The sequence below is a fragment of the Macaca mulatta genome, chromosome 11 (assembly GCF_049350105.2).
Source record: "Macaca mulatta isolate MMU2019108-1 chromosome 11, T2T-MMU8v2.0, whole genome shotgun sequence".
Lineage (NCBI taxonomy): Eukaryota > Metazoa > Chordata > Mammalia > Primates > Cercopithecidae > Macaca > Macaca mulatta.
Genome location: NC_133416.1, coordinates 129,075,463 through 129,103,418, shown reverse-complemented (window position 1 = coordinate 129,103,418; position 27,956 = coordinate 129,075,463). Strand labels below are relative to the sequence as shown.

The window sequence follows — 27,956 nt, the reverse complement described above, 5'->3', positions numbered from 1 at the left end:
GGTTTCACCATGTTAGCCAGGCTGGTCTCAAACTCCTGACCTCAGGTGATCTGCCCGCCTCGGCCTCCCAAAGTGCTGGGATTACAGGCACGAACCACCATGCCCAGCCTCTCTTTCGTTTTTTAATTGTGGTAAAATATACATAACTCTTAACCATTGGTAAATGTTTTAAATTATGATAAAATGCACAAGAAATTTAACTTACCATCTTAATCATTTTAAGTGTACAATGTGGTACTTTGGGAGGCCGAGGCGGGTGGATCACGAAGTCAGGAGATCGAGACCATCCTGGCTAATATGGTGAAACCCCGTCTCTACTAAAAATACAAAAAAAAAAAAAAACTAGCCGGGCGTGGTGGCGGGCGCCTGTAGTCCCAGCTACTCGGAGGCTGAGGCAGGAGAATGGCGTAAACCCGGGAGGCGGAGCTTGCAGTGAGCCGAGATCGCGCCACTGCACTCCAGCCTGGGTGACACAGCGAGACTCCGTCTCAAAAAAAAAAAAAAAAAAAAAAAAAAAAAAGTGTACAATGTGATGGCATTACGCTCACACTGTGGTACAGTCATGTGTCGCTTAACAAACAGGATCGTTCTAAGAAATGCATCATTAGGCGATGTCGTCATTATGCAGACGTCAGAGCACACCTACAGAAACCTGGATGGTCTAGCCTACCGCTCCCAGGCCACCAACCTACACAGCATGCTACTGTACTCAAAACTGTAGCAGACTGTAACACAGTGGTAAGTATTCATGTATCTAAATGTATCTAAACAGGGCCGAGGGCAGATCACTTGAGGCCAGGAGTTTGAGACCAGCCTGGCCAGTATGGCAAAACCCTTCTCTACTAAAAATACTACAAAAATTAGCCAGGCATGGTGGTACCCGCCTGTAATCTCAGCTACTCAGGAGGCTGAGGCTGAAGAATCGCTTGAGCTGGGGAGGCAGAGGTTGCAGTGAGCCTAGACTGCACCACTGTACTCCAGCCTGGGCGACAGAGCAAGACTCCATCTGAAAAAATAAAATAAATGTATCGAAACATAGAAAAAGGTACAGTAAAAACACAGCATTGGCCGGGCGCGGTGGCTCAAGACTGTAATCCCAGCACTTTGGGAGGCCGAGACGGGCGGATCATGAGGTCAGGAGATCGAGACCATCCTGGCTAATACGGTGAAACCCTGTCTCTACTAAAAAATACAAAAAACTAGCCGGGCGAGGTGGTGGGTGCCTGTAGTCTCAGCTACTCGGGAGGCTGAGGCAGGAGAATGGCGTGAACCCGAGAGGAGGAGCTTGCAGTGAGCTGAGATCCGGCCACTGCACTCCAGCCTGGGTGACAGAGCAAGGCTCCATCTCAAAAAAACAAAAAAAAACCAAAAAAAAACACAGCATCATAATCTTCTGGGACCACTGTTGTATATATAATCCCATGGGACCACTGTCTTTGACAGACATGTCAGTATGCGATGTGTGACTATACCACCATCCATTTCCAGAACTTTTTCATCATGCCAAACAGAAACTATGAACCCATCAAATAATTCCCCATTTCACCTTCCCTTCAGCCCCTGGCAACCACTACTCTGTCTTCCAACTCTATGAATATGACTACTCTAGGTACCACCTATAAGTGGAATCACACAGTACGTATCTTCTTTTTTTTTTTGAGACAGTTTCACTCTTGCTGACTAGGCTGGAATGCAATGGTGTGATCCCGGCTCACCAAAACCTCCACTTCCTGGGTTCAAGAGATTCTCCTGCCTCCGCCTCCCAAGTAGCTGGGATTACAGACATGTGCCACCCCACCCAGCTAATTTTTGTATTTTTAGTAGAGATGGGGTTTCTCCATGTTAGTCAGACTGGTCTCGAACTCCCAACCTCAGGTGATCTGCCCACCTCGGCCTCCCAAAGTGCTGGGATTACAGGCATGAGCCACTGCGCCTTGTCTTTTTCTTTTTTTTGACAGTGTCTCGCTCTGTCACCAGGCTGTAGTGGTGCGATCTCAGCTCACTGAAACCTCTGCCTCCTGGTTTTTAGTGATTTTCCTGCCTCAGCCTTCCAAGTAGCTGGGGCTACAAGCATCCAGTACCATGCCCAGCTAATTTTTGTACTTTTTTTAAGTAGAGATGGGGTTTCACCATGTTGGCCAGAATGGTCTCGATCTCCTGACCTCATTATCTGCCCGTATGGACGAGCCACATTTTATTTCTCCACGCCTCCACCGATGGATGGAAGGTGGGTTGCTTCCATCTTTTGGCTGTTGTGAATAATGCTGCTGTGATCGTGGGTGTACACATATCTTTCTAAGACACCGCTTTCAATATTTCAAAAGATGGGATCTCTGTCGCCCAGGCTGCAGTGCAGTAGCACAATCATGGCTCACTGCAGCCTCAAACTCAAGTGATCCTCCCACCTCAGCCTCCCGAGTAGCTGGAACTACAGGCATGTGCCACCATGCTAGCTTTTTTTTTGTTTTTTTCTTCTTGTAGAGATGGTCTCACTATGTTGCCCAGGCTGATCTCCAACGCCTGGGCTGACACTATTCTCCCACTTCAGCCTCCCAAAGTGCTGGGATTACAGGTGTGAGCAACCACATCCCACCTGCTTTCAGCTGTTTTAGGTATATACCCCGGAAGTGGTAATTCTATGTTTAATTTTTTGAGGAACCGCCATACTGTTTTCTACGTGGCTGTCTTGATGCACCATGCATGGGGCATTTCTGTCAGGCAGAGGAGATACAATCCCAGTCTTCCCTTGGAGTCCCTGGCTACTCTTTGCACATCAGGGTGTCTCCAGCAGGCCCTCAGTTAGACCTGTGCTTTGAGATGCTTTTTCTGGGAGCAGGGTTGTGCTTTAAGATGCTTTTTCTGGGAGCAGGGTGAGCCAACGGAGGCACTGCAAGCCTCCAAGCAACCTTGGCCCTGTGGCCTTGAATGGAACCAGCTGGCCAGATGAAGGCCACTGTTTTTGCCAATCAGGCAGCCATTCCCCTTCCGGTTAACGTCCCCATAGTTTTTTTAGGGACCCATCCCTCTGCCACACTCAGTCCCACATTTCATGGGCAGGGTTAGGCCTGCCCATAGGCTCCAGGAGAGAGCACGTGGCCCAGGCCTGGCCAATCAGAACATCGGCCTCCCGACCCAGCAGGTAATTCACGGATGGGCATCTGGAATCAGCAAAACTCAGTGGAAGAGCTTTTATAAGAACTGCTGAGAAAGAGAACCTCTTCCCCCCAGTTTTGAAGGTAGCAAGATGGGGACCCAGAGCTCATAGGGCTGTCTTGCAGTCGCTGGAGGACCTAGCCTGAGAATGAACCCAGTTTGGGAAAACAAGGCAGAGAGGTAGATAAAAGCAGAGCCCTAGTGATTGCTTTTGAGCTCCTGGAACTGCTCACACCTGAAGGCAGCACGCTTCTGACTTCCTAATTACATAAGCAAACACATTCTGCGCTGTTTTGTTTTACTTTCCCAGTTGGGGCTGAGCATCCCCATTTCAGAAGTGAGTGTCGGCTGGGCACGGTGGCTCATGCCTGTAATCCCAGCACTTTGGGCGGCTGAGGTGGGCGGATCATCTGAGGTCAGGAGTTCAACACAAGCCTGGTCAACATGGTGAAACCCCGTCTCTACAAAAAATACAAAAATTAGCCAGGTGTTGTGGCACTCGCCTGTAATCCCAGCTACTCAGGAGGCTGAGGCAGGATAATCACTTGAACCCGGAAAGCAGAGGTTGCAGTGAGCCGAGATCGCACCACTGCGCTCCAGCCTGGGTGACAGAGGAAGACTCTGTCTTAGGAAAAAAAAAAAGTGTCAAAAACCAGATTAGTATGGCAAAGAATAGAACTTTCCTTCTGGGCAAAGTTAAGTACACTTAGTTAAGAAAAGAAGCTCTGAACCTTGGACTCATTGTTACCAATCTCTTAACCAGGGGAGTCTTTTTTTTTTTTTTTTTTTGAGACAAGGTCTCTCTCTGTCATGCAGGCTGGAAGGGCAGTGGTGCAATCACAGCTCACCACAGCCTCAACCTCCCCAACTCAAGCGATCCTCCTGCCTCAGTCTCCTGAGAAGCTGGGACCATGGGCACGCACCACCACACCTGGCTCATTTTTTATTTTTTTGCAGGGACGGGGTCTCATTATGCTGTCCAGGCTGGTCTCAAACTCCTGGGTTCAAGCAATCCTCTTGCCTTGGCCTCCCAAAGTACTGAGCCATGGCCCCTGGATGTCATCCTAAAGATGTGAAAAACCAGGGACTTGGAGGCTGCTTGAATGATTCCTTCATCAAGCCAGGAACTAAGCAGCACCCCCAAAAATGCGTATCTCTAAACACCCACATTGGGTGTTTTTCTACCAAACTGAGAAACTAAAGCATTTTTAAATTATTTTTATCTATTTATTTTGAGACTGGGTTATGAAACTAATTTTTGTATTTGTAGTAGAGATGGGTTTTGCCATGTTGCCCAGGCTGATCCACCTGCCATGGCCTCCCAAAGTGCTGGGATTACAGGTGCAAGCCACTGTGCCCAGCCTGAGCTTTTTTTTTTTTTTTTGAGACGAAGTCTCAATCTGTTGCCCAGGCTGGAGTGCAATGGCACGACCTCAGTTCACTACAACCTCCGTCTCCTGGGTTCAAGCAATTCTCCCTGCCTCAGCCTCCCGACTAGCTGGGATTACAGGCACGTACCACCACGCCTGGCTAATTTTTGTATTTTTTTAGTAGAGATGGAGTTTCACCATATTGGTCAGGTTGGTCTCAAACTCCTGACCTCAGGTGATCCACCTACCTCAGCCTTCCCAAGTGGTGGGATTACAGGCATGAATGAGCCACTGCACCTGGCCTGAAGCATCTTTTTTTTTTTTTTTTTTTTGAGACAGAGTCTCACTCTGTCGCCCAGGCTGGAGTGCAGTGGCCGGATCTCGGCTCACTGTAAGCTCCGCCTCCCGAGTTCACGCCATTCTCCTGCCTCAGCCTCCCAAGTAGCTGGGACTACAGGCGCCCGCCACCTCGCCCGGCTAGTTTTTTGTATTTTATTTTTTAGTGGTCTTGATCTCCTGACCTCGTGATCCGCCCGTCTAGGCCTCCCAGAGTGCTGGGATTACAGGCGTGAGCCACCGCGCCCGGCTGAAGCATCATTTTTAACAACTTCATTGATATATAATTTACATGCCATACAAGTCACACATTTTAAGAATATAGGCCGGGCGCGGTGGCTCAAGCCTGTAATCCCAGCACTTTGGGAGGCCGAGGCGGGCGGATCACAAGGTCAGGAGATCGAGACCACAGTGAAACCCCGTCTCTACTAAAAATACAAAAAATTAGCCGGGCGCGGTGGCGGGCGCCTGTAGTCCTAGCTACTCAGGAGGCTGAGGCAGGAGAATGGCGTGAACCCAGGAGGCGGAGCTTGCAGTGAGCCGAGATCGCGCCACTGCACTCCAGCCTGGGCAACAGCGTGAGACTCCGTCTCAAAAAAAAAAAAAAAAAAAAAAAAAAGAATATAATTCAGGGATTTTTATACGTTTACCAGGTTGTACAACCATCACCACATCTCGTGTTAGAACCTTCTATCACCCAGTAAGATCCCGGTGTCTCTTCACAGTCACTCTCCATCTCCCCTTCTTCCTAACCCACAGCAACCTTTAACCGGCTTTCTGTCTCTAGAGGCTTTTTTGTTGTTTTTTTGGTTTTGTTTTTGAGACAGTCTCGCTGTTGCCCAGGCTGGAGTGCAGTGGCGTGATCTCTGCTCGCCGCAACCTCCGCCTCTCAGGTTCAAGCCATTCTCCTGCCTCAGCCTCCCAAGTAGCTGGGACTACAGGTGCGCATCACCACGCCCAGCTAATTCTTGTATTTATAGTAGAGATGTGGGTTCACCATGTTGGCCAGGCTGGTCTGGAACTCCTGACCTCAGGTGATCTGCCCTCCTTGGCCTCCCAGAGTGTTGGGATTACAGGCGTGAGCCACCATGCCTGGCCCTGTCTCTAGAGTTCTGTCATTTCTACATATTTCATATAAATGGAATCATACAGCATGGGGTTTTTGCATCTGGCCTGACTTAGCATCATGTTTTTGTAGCATGGATCTGTTTTGTTTCGTTTCCTTTTATTGCTAGTCGGCAATAAAAATGTGGCCCAGAAGTTGTTTGGGTTGTTTTGACTTTTTGGTTACTGTATCGTGAATACTGCTGCTATGAAGATCCAATGTCATATAAGTCTGTGTGGACCTGTCTTTTCATTTCTCTTGGGTAGATAGCTAGGAATGGAATTGCTGGGTCATATGGTAAATTTCTGTCTAACTTTTAAAGAAGATGCCAAACTGCTATTTTTATTTCTAACCTTGGCAGCAGTAGATTCAAACACGGGAGACGAGACACTCATCCCAAAATGGGAGGCAGCTCTCTGCAGACAGTGCAGGGACCATCAGCATATATATATATATATATTTTTTTTTTTTTTTTTTCCTGAGACGGTGTCTCGCTCAGTCCCCCAGGCTGGAGTGCAGTGGCGCGATCTCGGCTCACTGCAAACTCTGCCTCCTGGGTTCACACCATTCTCCTGCCTCGGCCTACTGAGTAACTGGACTACAGGTGCCCGCCACCACACCGGGCTAATTTTTTTTTTTGTATTTTTAGTAGAGATGGGGTTTCACCGTGTTAGCCAGGATGGTCTCGATCTCCTGACCTCGTGATCCACCCGTCTCAGCCTCCCAAAGTGCTGGGATTACAGGCGTGAGCCATCACGCCCGGCCAGGGACCACCAGCACATTAAATATGATTGACTCCCACCATCAAGTCCCTGGCTCTAAAAATTTAACTCAAGAGTGCTGGGGGCACAGACAGGCAGCTGTGGAAGAAGAAAATCCATTCTGCAGCACAAGGCAAACCCCAGCTCCTCAGCTGCCTTGTTCAAGGCCAATCCACACAAACAAAGCACACTTCACGGAATACCCAAATCGGAACAAAATGGAGAGAGGGTAATTATAAGGAAAATATTGGCAGTAAGGAATCAAATACCAAGACATTTATTTTTCCAAGAGAAAAATACAATCATAGTACACTACTTGATTCTGCTGTAAGTGATAATTGCATGGTCCTAACCACGTAAATAACTGACATGGAGCCTACAGAGCTGTTTCTCTTCATAAAACTTTTAGTATGTTGGCTGGGTGCAGTGGCTCACGCCTGTAATCCCAGCACTTTGGGAGGCCGAGGCAGGTGGATCACGAGGTCAGGAGTTCAAGACCAGCCTGGCCAATATAGTGAAACTCTGTCTCTACTAAAAATATAAAAAATTAGCCGGGCCTGGTGGTGGGTGCCTGTAATCCCAGCTACTCTGGAGGCTGAGACAGCAAAATCGCTTGAACCTGGGAGGCAGAGGTTGCAGTGAGTGGAGATCGCGCCACTGCACTCCAGCCTGGTGACAGTGCAAGACTCCATCCACCCCCCCACCCCAAAAAAAAAAAAGGATCACTTGAGGCCAGCCTGGACAACACAGCAAGATCCCGTCTCTCAAAAAAAAATTTTTTTTAATTATAGCTGGCATGGTGGTATGTACCTGTAGTCACAGTTACTTGTGAGACTGAGACAGGAGGATCACTTGAGCCAGGAGGTGAAGGCTGCTGTGAGTCATGATCACACCCCTGCACTCTAGTCCGAGTGTCAGAGTGAGACCTTGTCTCAAAAGAAAAAGAAAAAAGAAAACAAAGAAGGAATAGTGCACACAGAGTTGAATGGCCTCATGGATCCCTCCTACATGGTATTCCCATCCTCTGCCCCTGCCAAAGAGGTGGACTGTGGTAATTTCCTCAACCCACTCTCACCCCAGATCAGTCCTGGCTTCCTCTGTGCCCTGGGAGGCTGATCCCTAGGAACTGCCCTCCAGTTGGGTTTGGTCAATGGCAGTCACCAGAAGACTGGAGGGCGGGAGGAGAGAGAGTCAGGATTATCTGTTCCTCCTACCTCCTCCCAGTTCTACTGCCCCCCTTCACCCATTACAGCTGCTGACTGGCAGCTCCTGCCCCCCCAGCACAAGCTTGTGCCAAGCTCTAGTGACTCCTCATCTTTTAGGATCAGGACTAGTAACAGCTCCCTGCTGTGGCCAGTTCCAATCATTAAACTGCCCATACCCAAGCCTGGGCAACACAGCAAGACCCTACCTCTGCAAAAGATTAAAACATTAGCTGAGCACAGTGGCACCTGCTTGTAGTCCCAGCTACTCAAAAGGCTGAGATGGGAAGATAGCTTGAGCCTAGGAGTTCAAGGCTGCAGTGAGCTATGATACTGCCACTGCACTTCAGCCTGAGTGATGGAATTAGAACCCCTCTCTGTCTTAAAAAAAGAAAAAAAAGTAAATTTAAAAAGCTGCCCACACCTTTGTAAACAGCCCCTTATTTTCAGCGAGACCTTCCTGAGACAGCCTTTTCTTGCTTGGGCCCTGTCTGAATTTCCACGATAGCACCAACTATGGTCTTTATCAATCCTTTGCAAGTCTTTATACTTGGATTACATACAAGGTATCATTAAGTGATATACTGTGTTGTTTTGAAAGTTTTTGCCTTTATTACAAGTGTCACATTGTATATACCCCTCCGCAACTTTCAGATGGGATGTTAACACAGGTAGCTCAGTTTATTCATTCTCCTGCTTCACCTCTCTCTGGGTGCTCAGTGTAATGATCCATTCCCATGGACATTCAGGTTGCCAATTTTTAGTTGTGTTACAAAAACTACTGTACATGGCTGCTATGTGAATTTTTAACTGTGTGAATATGTATTACTTATAAAAATGTAGAATGGAGGCTGGGCGCAGTGGCTCACACCTCTAATCCCAGCACTATGGGAGGCCGAGGTGGGCAGATCACAAGGTCAGGAGTTAGACACTAGCCTGACCAACATGGTGAAACCCCGTCTCTACTACAAATAAAAAAATTAGCCTGATGTGGTAGCACACGCCTGTAATCCCAGCTACTCAGGAGGCTGAGGCAGGAGAATTGCTTGAACCCGGAAGGCAGAGGTTGCAGTGAACCGAGATCGTGCCACTGCACTCCAGCCTGGGCAACAGAGTGAGACTCCCATCTCAAAAAAAAAAAAAAAATTAAAAAAAAAGGCCAGGTGTAGTGGCTCACACCTGTAATCCCAGCACTTTGGGAGGCCGAGGCAGGCAGATCACGAGGTAAAGAGATTAAGACCATCTTGGCCAACATGGTGAAACCCCGTCTTTACGAAAAATACAAAAATTAGCTGGGCATGGTGGTGTGCACCTGTAGTCCCAGCTACTTGGAAGGCTGAGGCAGGAAAATCGCTTGAACCCGGGAGGCAGAGGTTGCAATGAGCCAAAATTGAGCCACTGCACTCCAGCCTGGGCGACAGAGCAAAACTCTGTCTCAAAAAAAAAAAAAAGGTAGAATGGATTCCATTCAAAAAAAGGAAGGGCCAGGGCTGGGTGCAGTGACTCACACCTGTAATCCCAGCACTTTGGGAGGCTGAGGCGGGCAGATCATGAGGTCAGGAGTTCAAGACCAGCCTGGCCAACATGGTGAAACCCCGTGTACTAAAAATACAAAAATTAGCTGGGCGTGGTGGCGCCTGCCTGTAATCCCAGCTACTCAGGAGGCTGGGGCAGGAGAATTGCTTGAAACCGGAAGACAGAGGTTGCAGTGAGCCAAGATGGCACCACTGCACTCTAGCCTGGGCAATAAGAGTGAAACTCTTGGTTGAAAGAAAAAAAAAAAAAAAAAAGGAGGGCTGGGCACTCATACCTATAATCTCAGCACTTTGGGAGGCTGAGATGGGAGGAATGTTTGAGGCCAGAAGTTCAAGACCAGCCTGGGCAACATGACAAAACCCCACCTCTATAAAAATTACAAAAATTAGACAAGTGTGGCAGTGTGTGCCTGTAGTCCCAGCTACTCAGGAGGCTGAAGAGGGAGAATCGCTTGAACCCAGGAATTTGAAGCTGTAGTGATCCATGATCGGACTACTGCATTCCAGCCTGGGCGACAAAGTGAGACCCTCTCTTATAAAACAACAACAAAAGGCCAAGCGCGGTGGCTCAAGCCTGTAATCCCAGCACTTTGGGAGGCCGAGACAGGCAGATCACGAGGTCAGGAGATCGAGACCATCTTGGCTAACACAGTGAAACCCCGTCTCTACCAAAAAAATACAAAAAACTAGCCAGGCGTGGGTGGCGGGCGCCTGAAGTCCCAGCTACTTGGGAGGCTGAGGCAGGAGAATGGCGTAAACCCAGGAGGCGGAGCTTGCAGTGAGCTGAGATCCGGCCACTGCACTCCAGCCTGGGCGACAGAGCAAGACTCCGTCTCAGAAAAAAAAAAAAAAAGGAGTGCTCACATGAGCTCTGTGAGCTGGCATGCCCAGAGTCTTCCCTACTTGTCTAATTACCATCCTCCGCATGTAGAAACAAACAAGCAAGTTTCCTTTGGAAGATTCAGGATCTCTGCCACCTCTGCTGTCCTCTGAGGCCCAAGCTCTGCCCCAGTGGGAAGATGAGGTTAATGACTCTTGTTCCCAGCACAGATGTGAAACATCAGGAGACACCTCCTTAACACACCTTGGCTGTCAGAAGATCCGGGACTGGGGAGTCAACATTTGTTGCAGTAATTGCCAGAGGAATCTCATGGTATTTACAGACAGGTTCTGGCCCAGGAGCATCAGAAGTGGCTGGGCAGTCCGGTGGATTGCAACAGGGCCACACCGCCACTTAAGTGTGGTGCCTTAGAGCTGTGCCTCTTGCTGGTGGTAAACTTTCAAGAGATTACTTTTTTTTTTTTTTTTTGGAGACAGGGTCTTACTCTGTCGTCCAGTCTGGAATGCAGTGACGCAATCATGGCTGCTCATCACTGCCTTCACCTCCCTGGGCTCGGGCGATCCTCCCCTCTCAACCTCCCAAGTAGCTGAAACTACAGGCCTGCGCCACCATGCCTGGCTAATTTTTGTATTTTTTGTAGAGACAGGGGTTTTGCCATGTTGCCTAGGCTGGTCTCAAATGCCTGAGCTCAAATGACTTGCCTATCTTGGCCTCCCAAGGTGCTAGGATTACAGGCATGAGCCACTGTGCCCAGACAAGAGATTACTTTTATATAGCTCTAAGAAATCAACTTCAAATAGACTTTCAGACTATACTTAACCAGGACTCATCACCATAGAAACACCACCAAGGATGACTTCACCTAACGTGTAAGAGTCCTACGCCAGGACAGATTCTGAGTCATGTGTCAGAATCCATGAACGGTATGTTATGGAAGCGGTAAGTGGGGGTCTGTGTGTGGGAGGCAGTGGGAGTCTGTGCGTGGGAGGCAGGCATTTGGGTGGCAAGAAAACACAATGGTTAAGTGATTTGATGCTGCCATCAGGTTGCCTGAGTTCAGATCCAGAGCCTGCCACTTATTAGCTGAATTATGTAATCCCTCTGAGGCTCAGTTTCGTCAGCTGTGAAAGAGGTGGCAGATGAGGTGCATGCAGCAGGCTAGGCACTGTCACAGAGATATGACATCATCAAGAATGTGGTGTAAACTGGGCACGGTGGCTCACGCCGGTAATCCCAGCACTTTAGGAAGCCGAGGTGGGCAGATCACCTGTGGTCAGGAGTTCAAGACCAGCTGGCCAACATGGTGAAACTGTCTCTACTAAAAATACAAAAATTAGCCAGGTGTGGTGGCATGTGCCTATAGTCCCAGCTACAGCTACTCAGGAGGCTGAGGCAGGAGAATCACTTGAAACCGGGAGGCAGAGGTTGCAGTGGGCCGAGACGGAGTCATTGCACTCTAGCCTGGGCAACAATAGCAAAACTCCTTCTCAAAAAAAAAGAATGCAGTGTAGCCTAACATGCGACTGGGAACCACCCCCTTAAACTACCCCCATTAGCAGTTTAAGCAGTATCCAACAGATGCCACTGTTTATATTGAAAAAAAAAATTTTTTTTGAGACAGGGACTCACTCTGTCACCCAGGCTGGAGAGCAGTGGCATGATCTCAGCTCACTGCAACCTCCACTTCCTGAACTTAGGTAATCCACCTGCTTCAGCCTCCCAAGTAGGTGGGACCATGGGTGCACACCACCATGCCTAACTAATTTTTGTGTCTTTTTGTAGAGTCAGGGTGTTACCACATTGCCCAGGCTGGTCTCAAACTCCTGGGCTCAAGAGATCTACCTGCCTCGGCCTCCCAAAGTGTTGGGATTACAGGCGTAAGCCACAACACCCAGCCAACAATTTCTATTACCCCACAAAAGATGTCTGTCCAGCATCCCTCTCTCTCTTTTTTTTTTTTTTTTTTTTAAACTACCAGCATTTTGATTTTCCTTCATGGGACCATCCCTCTCCAACTCATTTCATGTAGTATGGTGGCACTGATCCCACTTTCAGGCTTCAGGAACAGACATGTGACTGTGACCTGGCCAATCAGTGCCATAGTGACCGATTAAGGCATAGTCACATGACCCAAGCTGGGCAAATGGGAGTCAGCCCTGGGGCGCTGCTGAATCTAAGGGAGAAAGGATGCTCTGTTTCTGCCAGAGCTGCTAAGCTGATGGATGTCAGCTGAGGGCCACCTGGCCATCTTTGCCACAACATGGGAGGGACTGCCTGAGAATAATGCTGACACAGAGAAGACAGAGAGACACCCATACACAGGCATCACCTGAGCTCCTGGATCCAGCCTTGCCTGATGCCATTTGTCACTAGCTTGACTCAATAAACCCCCTTTTGGCTTAAAACCAGTCAGACTGGGTTTTTTCCATTTGCAACTAAGAGTCCTGATAGCGCACTGTGTGAAAGCACCGTGTAAATGAGAAGGGGCTGAGCAAGTTCAAAACTTTTCTTCTGGAGCTGAGTCTCGGGATGCTTTTGGAGCCCACTGTATTAGGAACTCAAAAAGTATCACAGCAGGCGTGGGTTCAAATTCTGGCTCCATGACTTTCCAGTTACTTAGTATCTCTTAGCTTCAATCTCCTCATCTAAAAAACAGGTTTGTCATTCATTCACTCATTCATTCATTTATTTTTGAGACAGAATCTCGCTCTGTCACCCAGGCTAGAGTGCCCTGGCACAATCTCAGCTCACTACAACCTCCACCTCCTGGGTTCAAGCGATTCTCCAGCCTCAGCCTCCAGAGTAGCTGGGATTACAGGAGCGAGCCACCAATGTCCAGATAAGTTTTTTTTTTTTTTTTTTTTTGTAGTGATGGGGTTTTACCATGTTGCCCAGGCTGGTCTTGAACACCTAAGCTCAAAGTGATCTGCCCGCCTCAGCCTCCCAAAGTGCTGGGATTACAGGCATGAGCCACTGCGCCAGGCCGTGGGTTGACATTTAGATTAAATGGGATAATCTATGTTTCACAGTTAGTTATTATTGTTGTTGTTGTTGTTATGATTATTATTATTGTCAGCCTTTGTTTTTAGATAAAGAAACTCAAGCTGAGAGAGGTGGCTCACCAAATTCAGATACCAGACAATGGCAAAGCTAGGACCTGAACTCAAGAATACTGATTCCCTGTGCAGTGTTTTTTCCCACACAATCTGCTACTAAAGAAAGATGCCCGGCTGGGCGCGGTGGCTCACGCTTGTAATCCCAGCACTTTGGGAGGCTGAGGCAGGAGGATCACGAGGTCAGGAGTTCGAGACCAGCCTGGCCAACATAGTGAAACCCTGTCTCTACTAAAAATACAAAAATTAGCTGGGCATGGTGGCACGCACCTGTAATCCCAACTACTTGGGAGACTGAGGCAGGAGAATCGCTTGAACCTGGAAGACGGAGGTTGTGGTTGTTGCCACTGCACTCCAGCCTGGGCAACAGAGTGAGACTCTGTAAGAAAAAGAAAAAGACTCCCCACAAGCCAAGCCAAGAGAGAAGAGAAACAAAAGCTAACAGGCGTACTCAGGGCACAGATCAGCCTTGGGCAGTAGTTAAGAGCACAGACACTGGTGTTCAACAGCCTGGGTTTGAATCCTGGCTCCAGCGCTGACAGGCCGTGGCACCTTGGATAAGTGACTTAACCTCTGTAAAATGGAGAGTCTAGGATCTATTTCATAGGTTTATTAATGAAATAATGCTGATCTTCTTGCTTCGAGCCTGTCTCCCTGATGTCTGTTCTATACACAGCAGCCAGACGGACATACATGTCATTAGCAGTAAAAGTCAAAATCTTTACAATGCCCTTGCATCACTGTGAGGTCAGACTTAGGGAAAAGCTGCTTCGGGCCCCCTTCTTCCTTGGCTGGGAGGAACAAGATCAGGTTTCCAGTGATGCAAGGCAGGAAATGCTCATTAAATTACTTGCCCTTGTGTCTGTAAGTGACCTTCTGCAGTCACACCACAAGCCAGGAGACCAGGAGCACACTGGTCTCAGACTAGCACTCAACTCACCAGCATGCCTGAAACCCCAACCACCCAAAAACTAAGTCCTCATGGAGACTCAACTGTACCCCAGGGTTCAGGAAGGCCCTGACACATGCAAATCATCATCCAAAGAAAACTGATCCTTTCCTCTACAGTCCCAGAGATTACGTTGGGTTTTCCTGGGGTGGAGGGGAGGGAAATTCCAAAGACCTTTCAAATCCTCTGGGGTCTGATAATTAGGTTTGTTCTTTCTTTCTTTCATTTAAAAAAGGGAAGCCAGGCGTGGTGGCTCACGCTTGTAATCCCAGAACTTTGGGAAGCTAAGGAGGGTGGATCACAAGGTCAGGAGTTCGAGACCAACCTGGCCAAGATGGTGAAACCCCGTCTCTGCTAAAAATATAAAAATTAGCCAGGCATGGTGGCAGGTGCCTGTAATCCCAGCTACTCGGAGGCTGAGGCAGGAGAATAACTTGAACCCGGGAGGCAAGGTTGCAGTGAGCCAAGATCGTGCCACTGTACTCTAGCCTGGATGACAGAGCAAGACTCCATCTCAAAAAAAAAGAAAAAGAAAAAGAGGTAAGACATAGGGATATTACACATCGTTACACATCACCCCAGAATCAATGAGATACAAACATGAAACCCTCAACCCAGATTCTAAGGAAGACGTAGGAAAATTAAAATAGACCAGGACTTTATGGTAGAAAAAAAATCCTTTCTATTGTTAAACGTTCTAGTTCAGTGTGCCCACCTACCTACCTGCTGTTACCTGCTTGTTCCCCAACAAATCTTTCTCTTTTTTTTGAGAGAGGGCCTAACTCTGTCACCTAGGCTACAGTACAGTGGTGCAATCATGGCTCACTGCAGCCTTGACATCTGGGGCTCAAACAGCCCTCCTACTTCAGCCTCCCTACTAGCTGGGACCACAAGCATGCATGTTTGTAGAGAGAGGGGCTTCCCTATATTTCCCAGGCTGGTCTCGAACTGCTGGGCAATCCTGCTGGGAGCGGTCCTCCCAACTTGTCCTCCCAAAGTGCTGGGATTACAACAGGTATGAGCCAATGCACCGAGCTCCCAACAAATATCTCATATCCGAAACTGCCTAGCACATACACAATGGTCATCCTACTCACCATATACAGACTTTCAGAGCCTTGCACCTTGAGAGTTCACAGCTCTCACATTTAACATGAAGGGGAGAACGAGAAGGAAGAGAGGAGTCTCCCAAAATTCAGAGAACTAAATTCTAGCCCCAACTTTACCACTAACTAGCTGTGTGGCCCCCGTCCAGCCAATCAGCAAGCCCAAGCTTCAGTTTCCTCATCTGTGAACTGAAGATGTAGACGGCAGTTTCTGCTACAGTCTATGATCTTGACACCAGGAGCCATCCCTGACTGACCCCTGACCCAGCCGCTGACCACCAAAGCCTGCAGCCAGCAGGGTCCCTCTTCCCCTAAGCAGGATGCAGTCCCTTCCAGTTCCCCCATCATGAACCCAGCAGGAGGCATCAGTTTCCACTCACTCAGACCTTCTTCTACAACGCTTGCTGTGCAATAGGGGACAAAATCCAGAACTGATTCCCAATCCCTTTGCCCCTAACACACCTGAGCATCCGAGAACCAAGTAAGAAAGAGTCAAACAACTCCTTTGCAACCTCTGCCTGCCAAGACTTGCTATCTAATTGCTGTTAATTGCATAGCTCTGAAGTGTTGTTGCTGTTGTTTTCTGGGTTGTTTTTTTTTTTTTTTTTTTGAGACAGCGTCTTGCTCTGTCGCCCAGGCTGGAGTGTGGAGTGTAGTGGTGCAGTCTTGTCTCACTGCAACCTCCCCCTCCCAGGTTCAAGCAATTCTCCTGCCTCAGCCACTTGAGTATCTAGGATTATAGGCACGTGCCACCACACCCAGCTAATTTTGTATTTTAGTAGAGTCTCACTATGTTGGCCAGGCTGGTCTCAAACTCCTAACCTTGTGATCCGCCTGCCTCGGCCTCCCAAAGTGCTGGAATTGCAGGAGTGAGCCACCGCGCTGGGCGTCACTCTAAAGCGTTAAGACTCTTCCCCCCTCCTCCTCCTTGTCTAAGGCAAGGCAAGGGACAGGAATTATGAACAACACAAGCGTCACACAGCAAACCTCCTCTCTTCTCCCATTCCCAACCCTAACATCCACTCGGTGGTTCCACAGCCGACCATGACCTCGGAGCCCAGTAGGACAAAGCATTAACAAGCGGATAAGGACCAGGCATGGTGGTTCACAACTGTAATCCCAGCACTTTGGGAGGCCGAGGCGGGCGGATCACAGGGTCAAGAGATCGAGACCATCCTGGCCAACACGGTGAAACCCCGTCTCTACTAAAAATACAAAAATTAGCTAGGCGTGGTGACGGGCACCTATAATCCCAGCTACTTGGGAGACTGAGACAGGAGAATCGCTTGAACCCAGGAGGCGGAGGTTGCAGTGAGCTGTGATCGTGCCACTGCACTCAAGTCTGGCAACAGAGCAAGACTCTGTCTCAAGAAAAAAAGAAGAAGTGGCCGACAGCCAGGCACGGTGGCTCGTGCCTGTAATCCCAGGACTCTGGGAGGCTGAGGTAGGTGAACCACCTGAGGTCAGGAGCCTGGCCAACATGGTGAAACCCCATCTCTACTAAAATACAAAAAAATTAGCCGGGCATGGTGGCACGTGCCTGTAATCCCAGCTACTCAGGAGGCTGAGGCGGAGAATGACTTGAACCTGGGAGGCGGAGGCTGCAATGAGCCGAGATCACACCACTGCACTTCAGTCTGGGCAACAGTGAGACTCCGTCTCAAAAACAAAACAAAACAAGAAGTGGCTGAGTCTTCTCCATGGAAGTGGAGCCAAAACGGTCCCCTGAGAACTGGATGGGACCCAGGCCCTAGAGAAGGCATCAACCTACACATGCTGGACAGGCCGAGATGAGTCTAGGTCCCTTCCCCTCTGTTCATGCCTGAAACGGCACCCCCGTTCCTGCCCCAGCTCTCCAGCAACCCTCGGTCTATTGATCAGAATCTACAGCCACGTGTCTAGAAAGACCCATCAGAAACACCCTTGGCAACCTCCTCTCCTCTCTGCACACTGTAGGAGGCCAACTGAACTGCAGACAAGAGCTACATGGGCAGGGACGATGTCACTGCTCCAAATGAGAGGACTGGGGTGAAGGTGTGTAATGTAATTTCAGGCAAAGCCAACCCCCCAAAAAACAATTCCATGACTGGAGAAGGAACAGCCCTGTCTTCAAAAATAGTCACCGAGTCCCTCTCGCTCAACCCCAAGGTTTCCTGAGGCGTCTCTAGTCAACACGGTCGATAGCTGGGGCCTCTCTGAACCTCTTGGCAGGAACGACTGCTGCCAGGACCGCTCCCCACCCCCAGCAGCAATGCCATTCTCTCAGGGGACCCCCCCTTACACTCGCCTTCACTCCACCCCATGTAAGGATCCGGGCCAGAAGGATAGGGCTGGGAGCTTCCCCTATCACTGGGTGAGGCGACCCAGCTGTCCGAACTGACAGATGCTCTCCACGCCAAACTCAGCCGGCAGCAGCGTCAGAGCCCCCAAAGACAGGAAATATGGATCCCTAATCCCCAAGCACAGCCTAGAGGTTCAAGGTGAACAGTTCCTAAGTACCCCTCCCAGAACAGAGCAGCAGGATAATGCCGCCCCGCCAGAGTACGGGGTGGGAGCTGAGCTACCAAAAGCAGATGGGAGGGGGCGGGGTGAGATTTGGGGAGACCCTAAGGAGGTGGGGGCTGGGCTGTTCTCTTTGAACCACCCCCACAGATAAACACGCCTGGAACTTGCCTCAGAGGCCACAGACCAACTTTCTGCAGCGGAGTGGGTGCGTGGAGCAGAGAGGCAGTGGGAGGGTGGCGGAAGGGGGGGCTGCGACCCGGCGCCCCACGTGGACGAAGAGCTGAAGCTCCGGGTGATGGGAGGGGGCTGGTCCACGCCGCCCGTCTGCCCCCAGGGCCTCGCCGGGGAACTCCCTAGGCCCTGACTGTCCCCACCGCCCGGGCCGGGGGCTCAGGAAGGGGAAGGCGCTGCACCGCGGGCAGCAGAGTTGCGGGACCAGGTGGCCTGGCCCTACCTGCAGTTCTTGAAATTCTCCCTCCAGCTCGTGCCATTCGCGCTCGCAACGCTCGAGCTGCCCGGACATGATGGTGCAAGGCGGCGGCGGCTGCTCCCGCAGCGCTGCCCGGCCGGCCCCCCAGCGCCCCACGCCCGCGCGCTCGCCGGCCGCCCTCGGAGGCACCAGCTGTTCCTGCGCAGCCGGAGCCACGCGCGCAACAAACGTCATAGCCCCGCCCCGGCGCCCGCCCGCGCGCCCACGCCCCGCCCCGGGAGGCGGGGCAGCGCATGCGCATCCCCCCGCCCCGCCCCGCGTGCTGTGTTGCGGACCCCAACTGTACAGCCTTGCAAGGTCTTGCGGGGTCTGTTGTGGCCCCCGTGGCAGTGCCTCTGCGCCTCCAGAATCTCTCTTTTCCAGGAAGAGTTGGGGGACTTGTCTGCAGATTGCATTTGCCGAGCTTATTTGACTTAGATGGTGTGTTTTGGGGGTGTCTAGAGTTTGGGGAAAGAAAGGAGATTTGGGGGAGGTGAAATGAAAGCTGACCCGCCCCTGGTCATTGCCTGACCTGAGCCCAGGCCAGCGCCCCGGAATGCTGGAGCTGACGTCGACCATCCAGCAAGGTCGGGGGCCAGGCGGCGCAGCGCAGAGAGGGCGCGGTCATCTCACGTTGTCATTATTATGTGCTGCAGCTAATACATCCTGGATTACTGCCCTCTAACGCTCTAGGTGACGTTCTTAACAGCTGTTTCTGTCGCTCAAGAGACACAACCGCCTCCAAGCTGATTAAATCCAGTTCTGTCCCCTCCTCTGCCAAGTCCTACAAGAACTGCCCCTGCCTAGCTTTCCAGTCCCTTCTATCTCACCGCCCTGGACCCCTACCCTCCAGTCATTGATTTTTCTCTTCCTGACCTTGCATAGAACTTTCTTCCCTCTAAATCTTCATACGATGTGCCTTTTTTCATCATTCAGGCCTCAGTTTCAAACGACACCTGTGTTACTTTTATTTTATCTTTCTTTTTTCTTCTATTTTTATGGGTTGTGTATGTGTGTCGCCTAGGCTGGAGTGCAATGCTGTGATCTCAGCTCACTGCAACCTCCCAGATTCAAGTGAGTCTCATGCCTCAGCCTCTGGAGTAGCCAGATTACACCACACCCAGCTAATTTTTGTATGTTTACTAGTAGAGGCGGGGTTTTCCAATGTTGGCCAGGCTGCTCTCGAACTCATGACCTTAAGTAATCTGCCCGACTTGTCCTCCCAAAGTGCCAGGATTACAGGCACCGAGCCACTGCGCCCGGCCACCTGTGTTCGTTGCTAGGGCTGCCATAACCACAACCTGGGTAGTTTATTTTTTTTTATTATTTTTTTATTTTTTTGAGACGACGTCTCGTTCCGTCGCCCAGGCTGGAGTGCAGTGGCGCGATCTCAGCTCACTGCAACCTCCACCTCCCGGGTTCAAACGATTCTCCTGCCTCAGCCTCCCGAGTAGCTGGGACTACAGGCGCCCGCCACCACGCCCGGCTAATTTTTTTTTTTTTTTTCGTATTTTTAGTAGAGATGGGGTTTCACCGTGTTAGCCAGGATGGCCTCGATCTCCTGACCACGTGATCCGCTCGCCTCGGCCTCCCAAAGTGTTGGGATTACAGGCTAAACTACCAACCTGGGTAGTTTAAACAACAGAAATGTATTCTCACAACCTGGGGCAACATAAGGAGACCCTGTTTCTACAAAAAATTTACAGATTAGCTGGGTGGGGTGGCATGTGCCTGTGGTCCCAGCTACTCCGGAGGCTGAGGTCTTAGAATTCCTTGGGCCTGGGAGGTCAAGGCTGCACTGAGCTATGATTGCACCACTGCCCCCCAGCCTGGGTAACAGAGCGAAACCCAGTCTCAAAAAGAAAGAGGCCAGGCACGGTGGCTCACGCTTGTAATCCCAGCACTTTGGGAGGCTGAAGCAGGCGGATCACCTGAGGTCAGGAGTTCAAGACCAGCCTGACCAACGTGGAGAAACCCTGTCTCTACTAACAATACAAAATTAGCTGGGCGTGGTGGTGCATGCCTGTAATCCCAGCTACTCCAGAGGCTGATGCAGGAGAATTGCTTGAACCAGGGAGGCAGAGGTTGCAGTGAGCCGAGATCACGCCATTGCACTCCAGCCTGGGCAACAAGAGTGAAACTCTGTCTCAAAAAAAGAGGAGAGAGAGAGAAAAGGAAGAAAGAAAGAAGAAGGAAGGAAGGAAAGAGAAAGGAAAGAAGGAAGGAAAAGAGAGAGAGAGAGGAGGAAATAAAAAAAGGAAAGAAAGAAATGTATTATCTCACAGTTCTGGCATCTAGAAATCCGAGAGGAAGGCGTCAGCAAAGCAGTACTCCCTCTGAGGCTCTGGGCAGAATCCTTCCCTCCTCATAGCTTGTGGGTGTGTGTAGGGGGAGTCCTTCACTCTCTGGCATTCCTTAGCTCGCAGCTGCATCACCCCAATCTCTACCCTGTTGCACTGTCTTCTTCCCTGTGTGTCCTGTCTTTAAAAGACACCCTTTCTGGTCAGGCATGGTGGCTCACGCCTGTAATCCCAGCACTTTGAGAGGCTGAGTTGGGCAGATCACTGGAGGCCAGGAGTTGGAGAACAGCCTGACCAACATAGTGAGACCCCACTTCTACTAAAAATACAAAAATTAGCCAGGCATTGTGGTGCAAGCCTATATTCCCTGCTGCTTGGGAGGCTGAGATGGGAGGATCACTTGAGCTGCAGAGGTCGAGGCTGTAATGTGTTGGGAGAAGCTGAGGCAGGGCTTGCATGTCTGATATAATGTAAAAGAGTCTTGGAACATGTTCAGGATCCAGGGTCTAATACCCCTTGTGGCCTTTGGAACACCAAGCTCTGTGCAAAGGTGGAAGGCTACCCTGATGCACCATAGTCTAAGCCCAGGGCATAAAATCCCTCGTGGCTTGGATAGAATCCAGGGCTGTTGGCTGTGGAATGTGTCTAGACTTGCTGGCTCCTTGCTCCTTGCTCATCCAGGATCAATTGTTATCTTGAGTGAAAAGAACTTGCTCTCCATTATCACAAGTAGCAGAGCAAATACTAAACCATCACAGTTGTAAATCATGTGCTTAATGCAACGTGCCCTTTTGACCTCCACATTCTCACCACCTGTTTCTCTGTTGGATTACCAATAAATAGCATGGGCTCCCAGAGCTCGGGGCCTTCGCAGCCTCCAGTAGTGAGCTGTCATCACACCACTGCACACCAGCCTGGGTGACAGGGCAAGAGCCTCTGTCAAAAAAATAAATAAAAGTAACAAAAAAACACACTTTCCTAGTATGACCGCATCTCAACTACATCTGGAAAGACCCTATTTCCAAATAGGGTCACATTAAGTGTTAGAAAGTGATACTAAGTGTTAAGTGATACTAAGTTGTTGTTGTTGTTGTTGTTGTTTGAGAAGGAGTCTCGCTCTGTTGCCCAGGCTGGAGTGCAGTGGCACGATCTCAGCTCATTGCAACCTCCACCTCCCAGGTTCACGCCATTCTCCTGCCTCAGCCTCCCAAGTAGCTGGGTCTACAGGCACGTGCCACCACACCCAGCTAATTTTTAATATTTTTAGTAGAGACAGGGTTTCACCATGTTAGCCAGGATGGTCTTGATCTCCTGACCTCATGATCCGCCCACCTCAGCCTCCCAAAGTGCTGGGATTACAGGTGTGAGCCACCGCGCCCAGCCAATCTTCTCTACTACAATGTCTAATCTGCTATTACTCCCATCCAGGGTATTTTTTATCTCACATATTGTAGTTTTCATCACTATAAGTTCTATTTGTCTTTGTATCTTCTATGTCTCTACTTAACTTTTTTTTTTTTTTTTTAGGCAGAGTCTCATTCTGTCTCCCAGGCTAGAGTGCAGTGGCGTGATCTCAGCTCACTGCAGCCTTGGCCTCTCAGGTTCAAGTGATTCTCTTGCCTCAACCCAAGTAGCTGGGATTGCAGGCGCCTGCCACCACGCCCAGCTAATTTTTGTATTTTTAGTAGAGACGGTGTTTCACCATGTTGGCCAGGCTGGTCTTGAACTCCTGACCTAGTGATCCACCTGTCTCGGCCTCCCAAAGTGTTGGGATTACAGGCATGAGCCACAGCACCTGTGGCTTAACCTTATAAACATATGAAATACAGTTCTACTTAACCTTATAAACATATGAAATACAGTTCCAGTAACTATCTTAATATCCTTATCTACTAATTCTCATCTGTGTCAGTTTTGGATTGGTTTCAATTGATGTATTTTTGTCCTCTTTAGTAGTGATATTTTCTTGCATGTTTGCCTGGTTATTGTTGATTGGATGTTAGACACTGTGGGTTTTACCTTGTTCTCTTTCTCTCTCTTTTTCTTCATCTTTTTTCCTCCTCTTCTTTCTACTTCTTCTGTATTTTGGTATCCCTAAAAACGTTCTTTCCTTTTTCCCCTGGACCACCCTCCCCTTCCCCTGTCCTGCTTGCTCTGTGCCTTGGCCTCACCTCTTCCTAAAAAAAACAACAAGGCCGAGCAAGGTGGCTCACGCCTGTAATCCTAGCACACTGGGAGGCCAAGGCGGGTGGATCACCTGAGGTCAGGAGTTCGAGACCAGCCTGGCCAACATGGTGAAACCCTGTCTCTACTAAAAATACAAAAATTAGCCAGGCATGGTGGCGTGCACCTGTAACCCCAGCTACTCCAGAGGCTGAGGCATGAGAATTGCTTGAACCCAGGAGGTAGAGTCTGCAGTGAGCCAAGATCACACCACTGCACTCCAGCCTGGGCAACAGAGTGAGACTCTGTCTCAAAAATAAAATAAAATTAAGTTAAATTTAAAAAGGCTGGGCAAGATGGCTGACCCCCCGTAATCCCAGCACTTTGGGAGGCCAAGACAGATGGATCACTTTAGGTCAGAAAGACCACCCTGGCCAATATAGTGAAACTCCATCTCTACTAAAAATACAAAAATTAGCTGGGTATGGTGGCACACACCTGTAATTCCAGCTACTTGGGAGCCTGACTCAGGAAAACCATTTAAACTCGGGAGGCAGAGGTTGCAGTGAGCCGAGATTGTGCCACTGCACTCCAGCCTGGGTGACAGACTCCATCTCAAAAAAAAAAAAAATAGATACATGATAGATAGATAGATAGATAGATAGATAGACACACAGACACATATCACATATGTATACACACATATATTAATATATACACATATATATTTATATATATATATTCTTGAACTTTTTATACTGGATACAGTCAAGGTATTTGGAAACGGTTTAATTCTTTTGGAATCAAAAGTGCAACTCAGAGCTGGGCGTGGTGGCTCAGACCTGTAATCCCCACACTGGGAGGTCAAGGCTGATGGATCACCCGAGGTCTTGAGTTTGAGACCAGCCTGGCCAACATAATGAAACCCCGTCTCGGTGGATCACGAGGTCAGGAGATCGAGACCATCCTGGCTAACACGGTGAAACCCCGTCTCTACTAAAAAAATTCCAAAAACTAGCCGGGCGTGGTGGAGGGCGCCTGCAGTCCCAGCTACTCGGGAGGCTGAGGCAGGAGAATGGCGTAAACCCGGGAGGTAGAGCTTGCAGTGAGCTGAGATCCGGCCACTGCACTCCAGTCTGGGCGACAGAGCAAGACCCCCATCTCAAAAAATAAAATAAAATAAAAAAAGAAGCCCCGTCTCTACTAAAAATACAAAAATTAGTCCAGTGTGGTGGTGTGCGCCTGTAATCCCAGCTACTCAGGAGGCTGAGGCGGGAGAACTGCTTGAACCCAGGAGACAGAGGTTGCAGTGAGCGGAGACCACGCCACTGCACTCCAGCCTGGGTGACAGAGCAAGCCTCTGTCTCAAAAACAACAACAACAACAACAACATAAAAAGGTGCAACTTACTCTAGAACTAACTTTTCCCCACTACTGAGGCAACAACAATGCCCCAAGAACCCTGAGGTTTTCGAGGCTGGTTGGTGGCACAAGCATTATTCCTGGGTTTGTGTGCGTGGAATGTTCTTGTACCTCTAATCATTTCAGGTGGTTCTTTCTCTGGCCTCGGGTCAGCCCTTTCATGTCATGCGTGGGCTGAGCATCACTCAGAGGATGGCTGGAGAAGTGCTTGCTGCAGACCACTGGGATTCTCTGTGCGCAGCTGTATCCTCTCCAGAACTTGAACCTCCCTGGTCCCCCTGGACTCTTAGCTGTGTTTGCTCAACTCAGGGGGTCTGCCAGACTCCACCTGGGTTCCCCTCTCTGCATCATGGCCTGGAAATTCCTAAGACAGTAACATTGCGGAAGCAATCACTGGGCTCACCCTGTTTGTTCCTTGTCCCTCAGGGATCACTGTCCTCTGTTGACTGATGTCCGAAGTCTTGAAAAACATTGTTTCATACACATTTTATCCATTTTGTTTTGTTCTTTCAGGTGAGAAAGTAAATCTACACTGTTACTGCATCTCGGTCAGCCAAATGCATTTGAGACTCACTCATGTTGAGGCCAGGTGCAGTGGCTCACACCTGTAATCCCAGCACTTTGGGAGGCCAAGGCAGGCAGATCACCTGAGGTCAGGAATTTGAGACCAGCCTGCTCAACATGGTGAAACCTCGTCTCTACTAAAAATACAATAATTAGCCGAGTGTGGTGATGAGCGCCTGTAGTCCCAGCTACTCGGGAGGCTGAGGCAGGAGAATTGCTTGAATCTGGGAGGCGGAGGTTGCAGTGAGCCAAGATCACGTCACTGCACTCTGACATGGGCGACAGAGTGAGACTCCCTCTTAAAAAAAAAAAAAGTCTGGGTGTGGTGGTTCACGCCTGTAATCCCAGCACTTTGGGAGGGCCAGGCAGGAGAATCACTTGAGTACAGGAATTTGAGACTAGCCTAGGAAACATAGCAAGACCTCATTCAGAAAAAGAAGGAAAAGAAGAAAGGAAGGAAGGAGGGAGGGAGGGAAGGAAGAAAGGAAGGATGAAAGGAAGGAAGAAAGGAAGGAGGGAAAGAAAGAGGGAGAGAAGAAAGAGGAGGAGGAAGATTTCACATAAAAATCAAGACGGGTACTTTCTTTTGAAAAATGGGGCTGGGTGCGGTGGCTCATGCCTGTAATCCCAGAGCTTTGGGAGGCCAAGGCTGGTGGATCACGAGGTCAGGAGATCGAGACCATCCTGGCTAACACGGTGAAACCCTGTCTCTACTAAAAATACAAAAAAATTAGCCAGGCATGATGGCGGACGCCTGTAGTCCCAGCTACTCAGGAGGCTGAGGCAGGAGAATGGTGTGAATCTGGGAGGCAGAGCTTGCAGTGAGCTGAGATCACGCCACTGCATTCCAGCCCGGGTGACAGAGCGAGACTGCATCTCAAGAAAAAAAAAAAAAAAAAAGATCAAAATGGGAAGATCTGGTCACACTGGGTTCACATTCCTGCATGGCGATTGGCTGGCACACAAGAACAGCTAGCAGCATTACATGGGCCCTGCCTGTTGCACAGTCCCCACCATTCCCAGTTGCCTTGCCCAGGCCTCCATAACATAAACTCCATCATGGGTTTATGTTACCTGCTGGTCTCTGGAGACATTTAAGATTCCCAATACAATGTGTCATGAAGAGAATGAACCAATGTTGTTGCGAAGATTCTAAAAGCAGCTAAATTACTTGAATGGTGAAAAAACAGAAAACAGTTCATTTCACTGGGGCTACGAAAACACAGGGCCTTGAAGGAAGAATATAGTGTTACCAAGCAGAGGATTTGGCAAGCAGATACCACTTCACCTCTGCTTGCAGCTTGCAATCCAAACAGGTCCTTCAGCCCCAAGCTGCCTCTGGACAGGAGAGGCTGGCCGTGCCTCCCAGTGAGATCCAGGCAGGTGCCATGGGCAGGTCAGCCAGGCAGTCAGGTTGCGAATCGGAGGGACTCTTCTGTCTGTGGGGTCAGGACTCCATGTGCATTATTTACGAGCCCTTCTGTAGATGGCACCTGCCAGCCACCCGGATCTGAGCAGCCACTCAGGTGCCAAGTATCAGGTTGACTTGGCTGCTGCCCTGTCCCAGTTCTTGCCCAAAGCACTTCCTTTTTTTTTTTTTTTTTTTTTTTTGAGACAGAGTCTCGCTCTGTTGCCCAGGCTGGAGTGTAGTGGCCGGATCTCAGCTCACTGCAACCTCCGCCTCCCGGGTTTACGCCATTCTCCTGCCTCAGCCTCCCGAGTAGCTGGGACTACAGGTGCCCGCCACCTCACCCGGCTAGTTTTTTGTATTTTTTAGTAGAGACGGGGTTTCACCCGGTTAGCCAGGATGGTCTCGATCTCCTGACCTCGTGATCCGCCCGTCTCGGCCTCCCAAAGTGCTGGGATTACAGGCTTGAGCCACCGTGCCCGGCCATATTTTATTTATTTATTTATTTATTTATTTATTTTTTATTTTTTTTTATTTTTTTTGAGACGGAGTCTCGCGCTGTCACCCAGGCTGGAGTGCAGTGGCTGGATCTCAGCTCACTGCAAGCTCCGCCTCCCGGGTTCACACCATTCTCCTGCCTCAGCCTCCCGAGTAGCTGGGACTACAGGCGCCCGCCACCTCACCCGGCTAATTTTTTGTATTTTTTAGTAGAGACGGGGTTTCACCGTGTTAACCAGCATGGTCTCGATCTCCTGACCTCGTGATCCGCCCGTCCCAGCCTCCCAAAGTGCTGGGATTACAGGCTTGAGCCACCGCGCCCGGCCATTTTTTTTTTTTATTTTTTAAAGACACAGTCTCGCTCTGTCGCCCAGGCTGGAGTGCAGTGGCATGATCTCAGCTCACTGCAACCTCCACCTCCTGGGTTCAAGCAATTCTCCTGCCTCAACCTCCCAAGTAGCTGGAATTACAGGCGTGCACCACCTCGCCTGGCTAATTTTTGTATTTTTAGTAGAGATGGGGTTTCACCACGCTGGCCAGGCTGGTCTCAAACTACTGACCTCAGGTGATCCACCTGCCTTGGCTTGCCAAAGTGCTGGGATTATAGGCGTGAACCACCGCACCTGGCCCCCAAAATGCTTTCAGACGCACTCATCAGCAACCTGAGGCTGGGCCTGGCTCTCTGGGGACTGTGATTATGATAGGTGAAAAAGTGTGGTGGGAGACTATCCTCCCTCACCCTCACCCTCACCCCCACCCCCATGGGGAACCTCACCTTTTGTTGTCTTTGAGACACTCTACTTACGGACCACCGGCCTGTGAATTTGGTCAACCAGCTGGGGAGAGTCACAAAAGTAGCAAACACACACTCACTATGTGCCTGCCTGGCACTCTTCTCTACAGTGTGTGTATGTGTGTGTGTGTGTGTGTACATTATTTTCATAACAGCCTTATGACGTAAGACCTTTATTATACCTGTTTTACAGGTAAGTACTCTAAGGCATGATTTCTCCAACTGTTTTTTGGGGTTTTTTTTTTTCTTTTTTCTTTTGAGACAAGGTCTCTCTCTGTCATCCAAGCTGCAGTGCAGTGGTGCAATCACGGCTCAATGCAGCCTCCACCTCCCAGGCTTGAGCAATTCTTTCCCCTCAGCTTC

General features: G+C 49.7%; 1 protein-coding gene and 1 long non-coding RNA gene across 6 annotated transcripts in view; both read right to left on the bottom strand.

The window, feature by feature from the left end:
- The window catches only part of TMEM120B (transmembrane protein 120B), a 63,584-nt gene extending 44,949 nt beyond the window's left edge, over positions 1–18,635 (bottom strand). For all 5 annotated transcript variants that reach the window (XM_028830007.2, XM_028830008.2, XM_077955549.1 and 2 more), the window contains exon 1: positions 18,431–18,635. In XM_028830007.2, coding sequence (XP_028685840.2) covers positions 18,431–18,499 — 69 coding nt within the window. In that variant the 5' untranslated portion in view covers positions 18,500–18,635. The remainder of the gene's footprint in view (positions 1–18,430) is intronic.
- LOC144333168 (uncharacterized) lies at positions 13,177–14,908 on the bottom strand. Its single transcript, XR_013401621.1, has 2 exons — positions 13,596–14,908; positions 13,177–13,276 (listed from the first exon to the last, which is right to left on the bottom strand). It is a non-coding gene; the product is annotated as an uncharacterized LOC144333168 (long non-coding RNA).
- Positions 18,636–27,956: the final 9,321 nt, after the last annotated feature.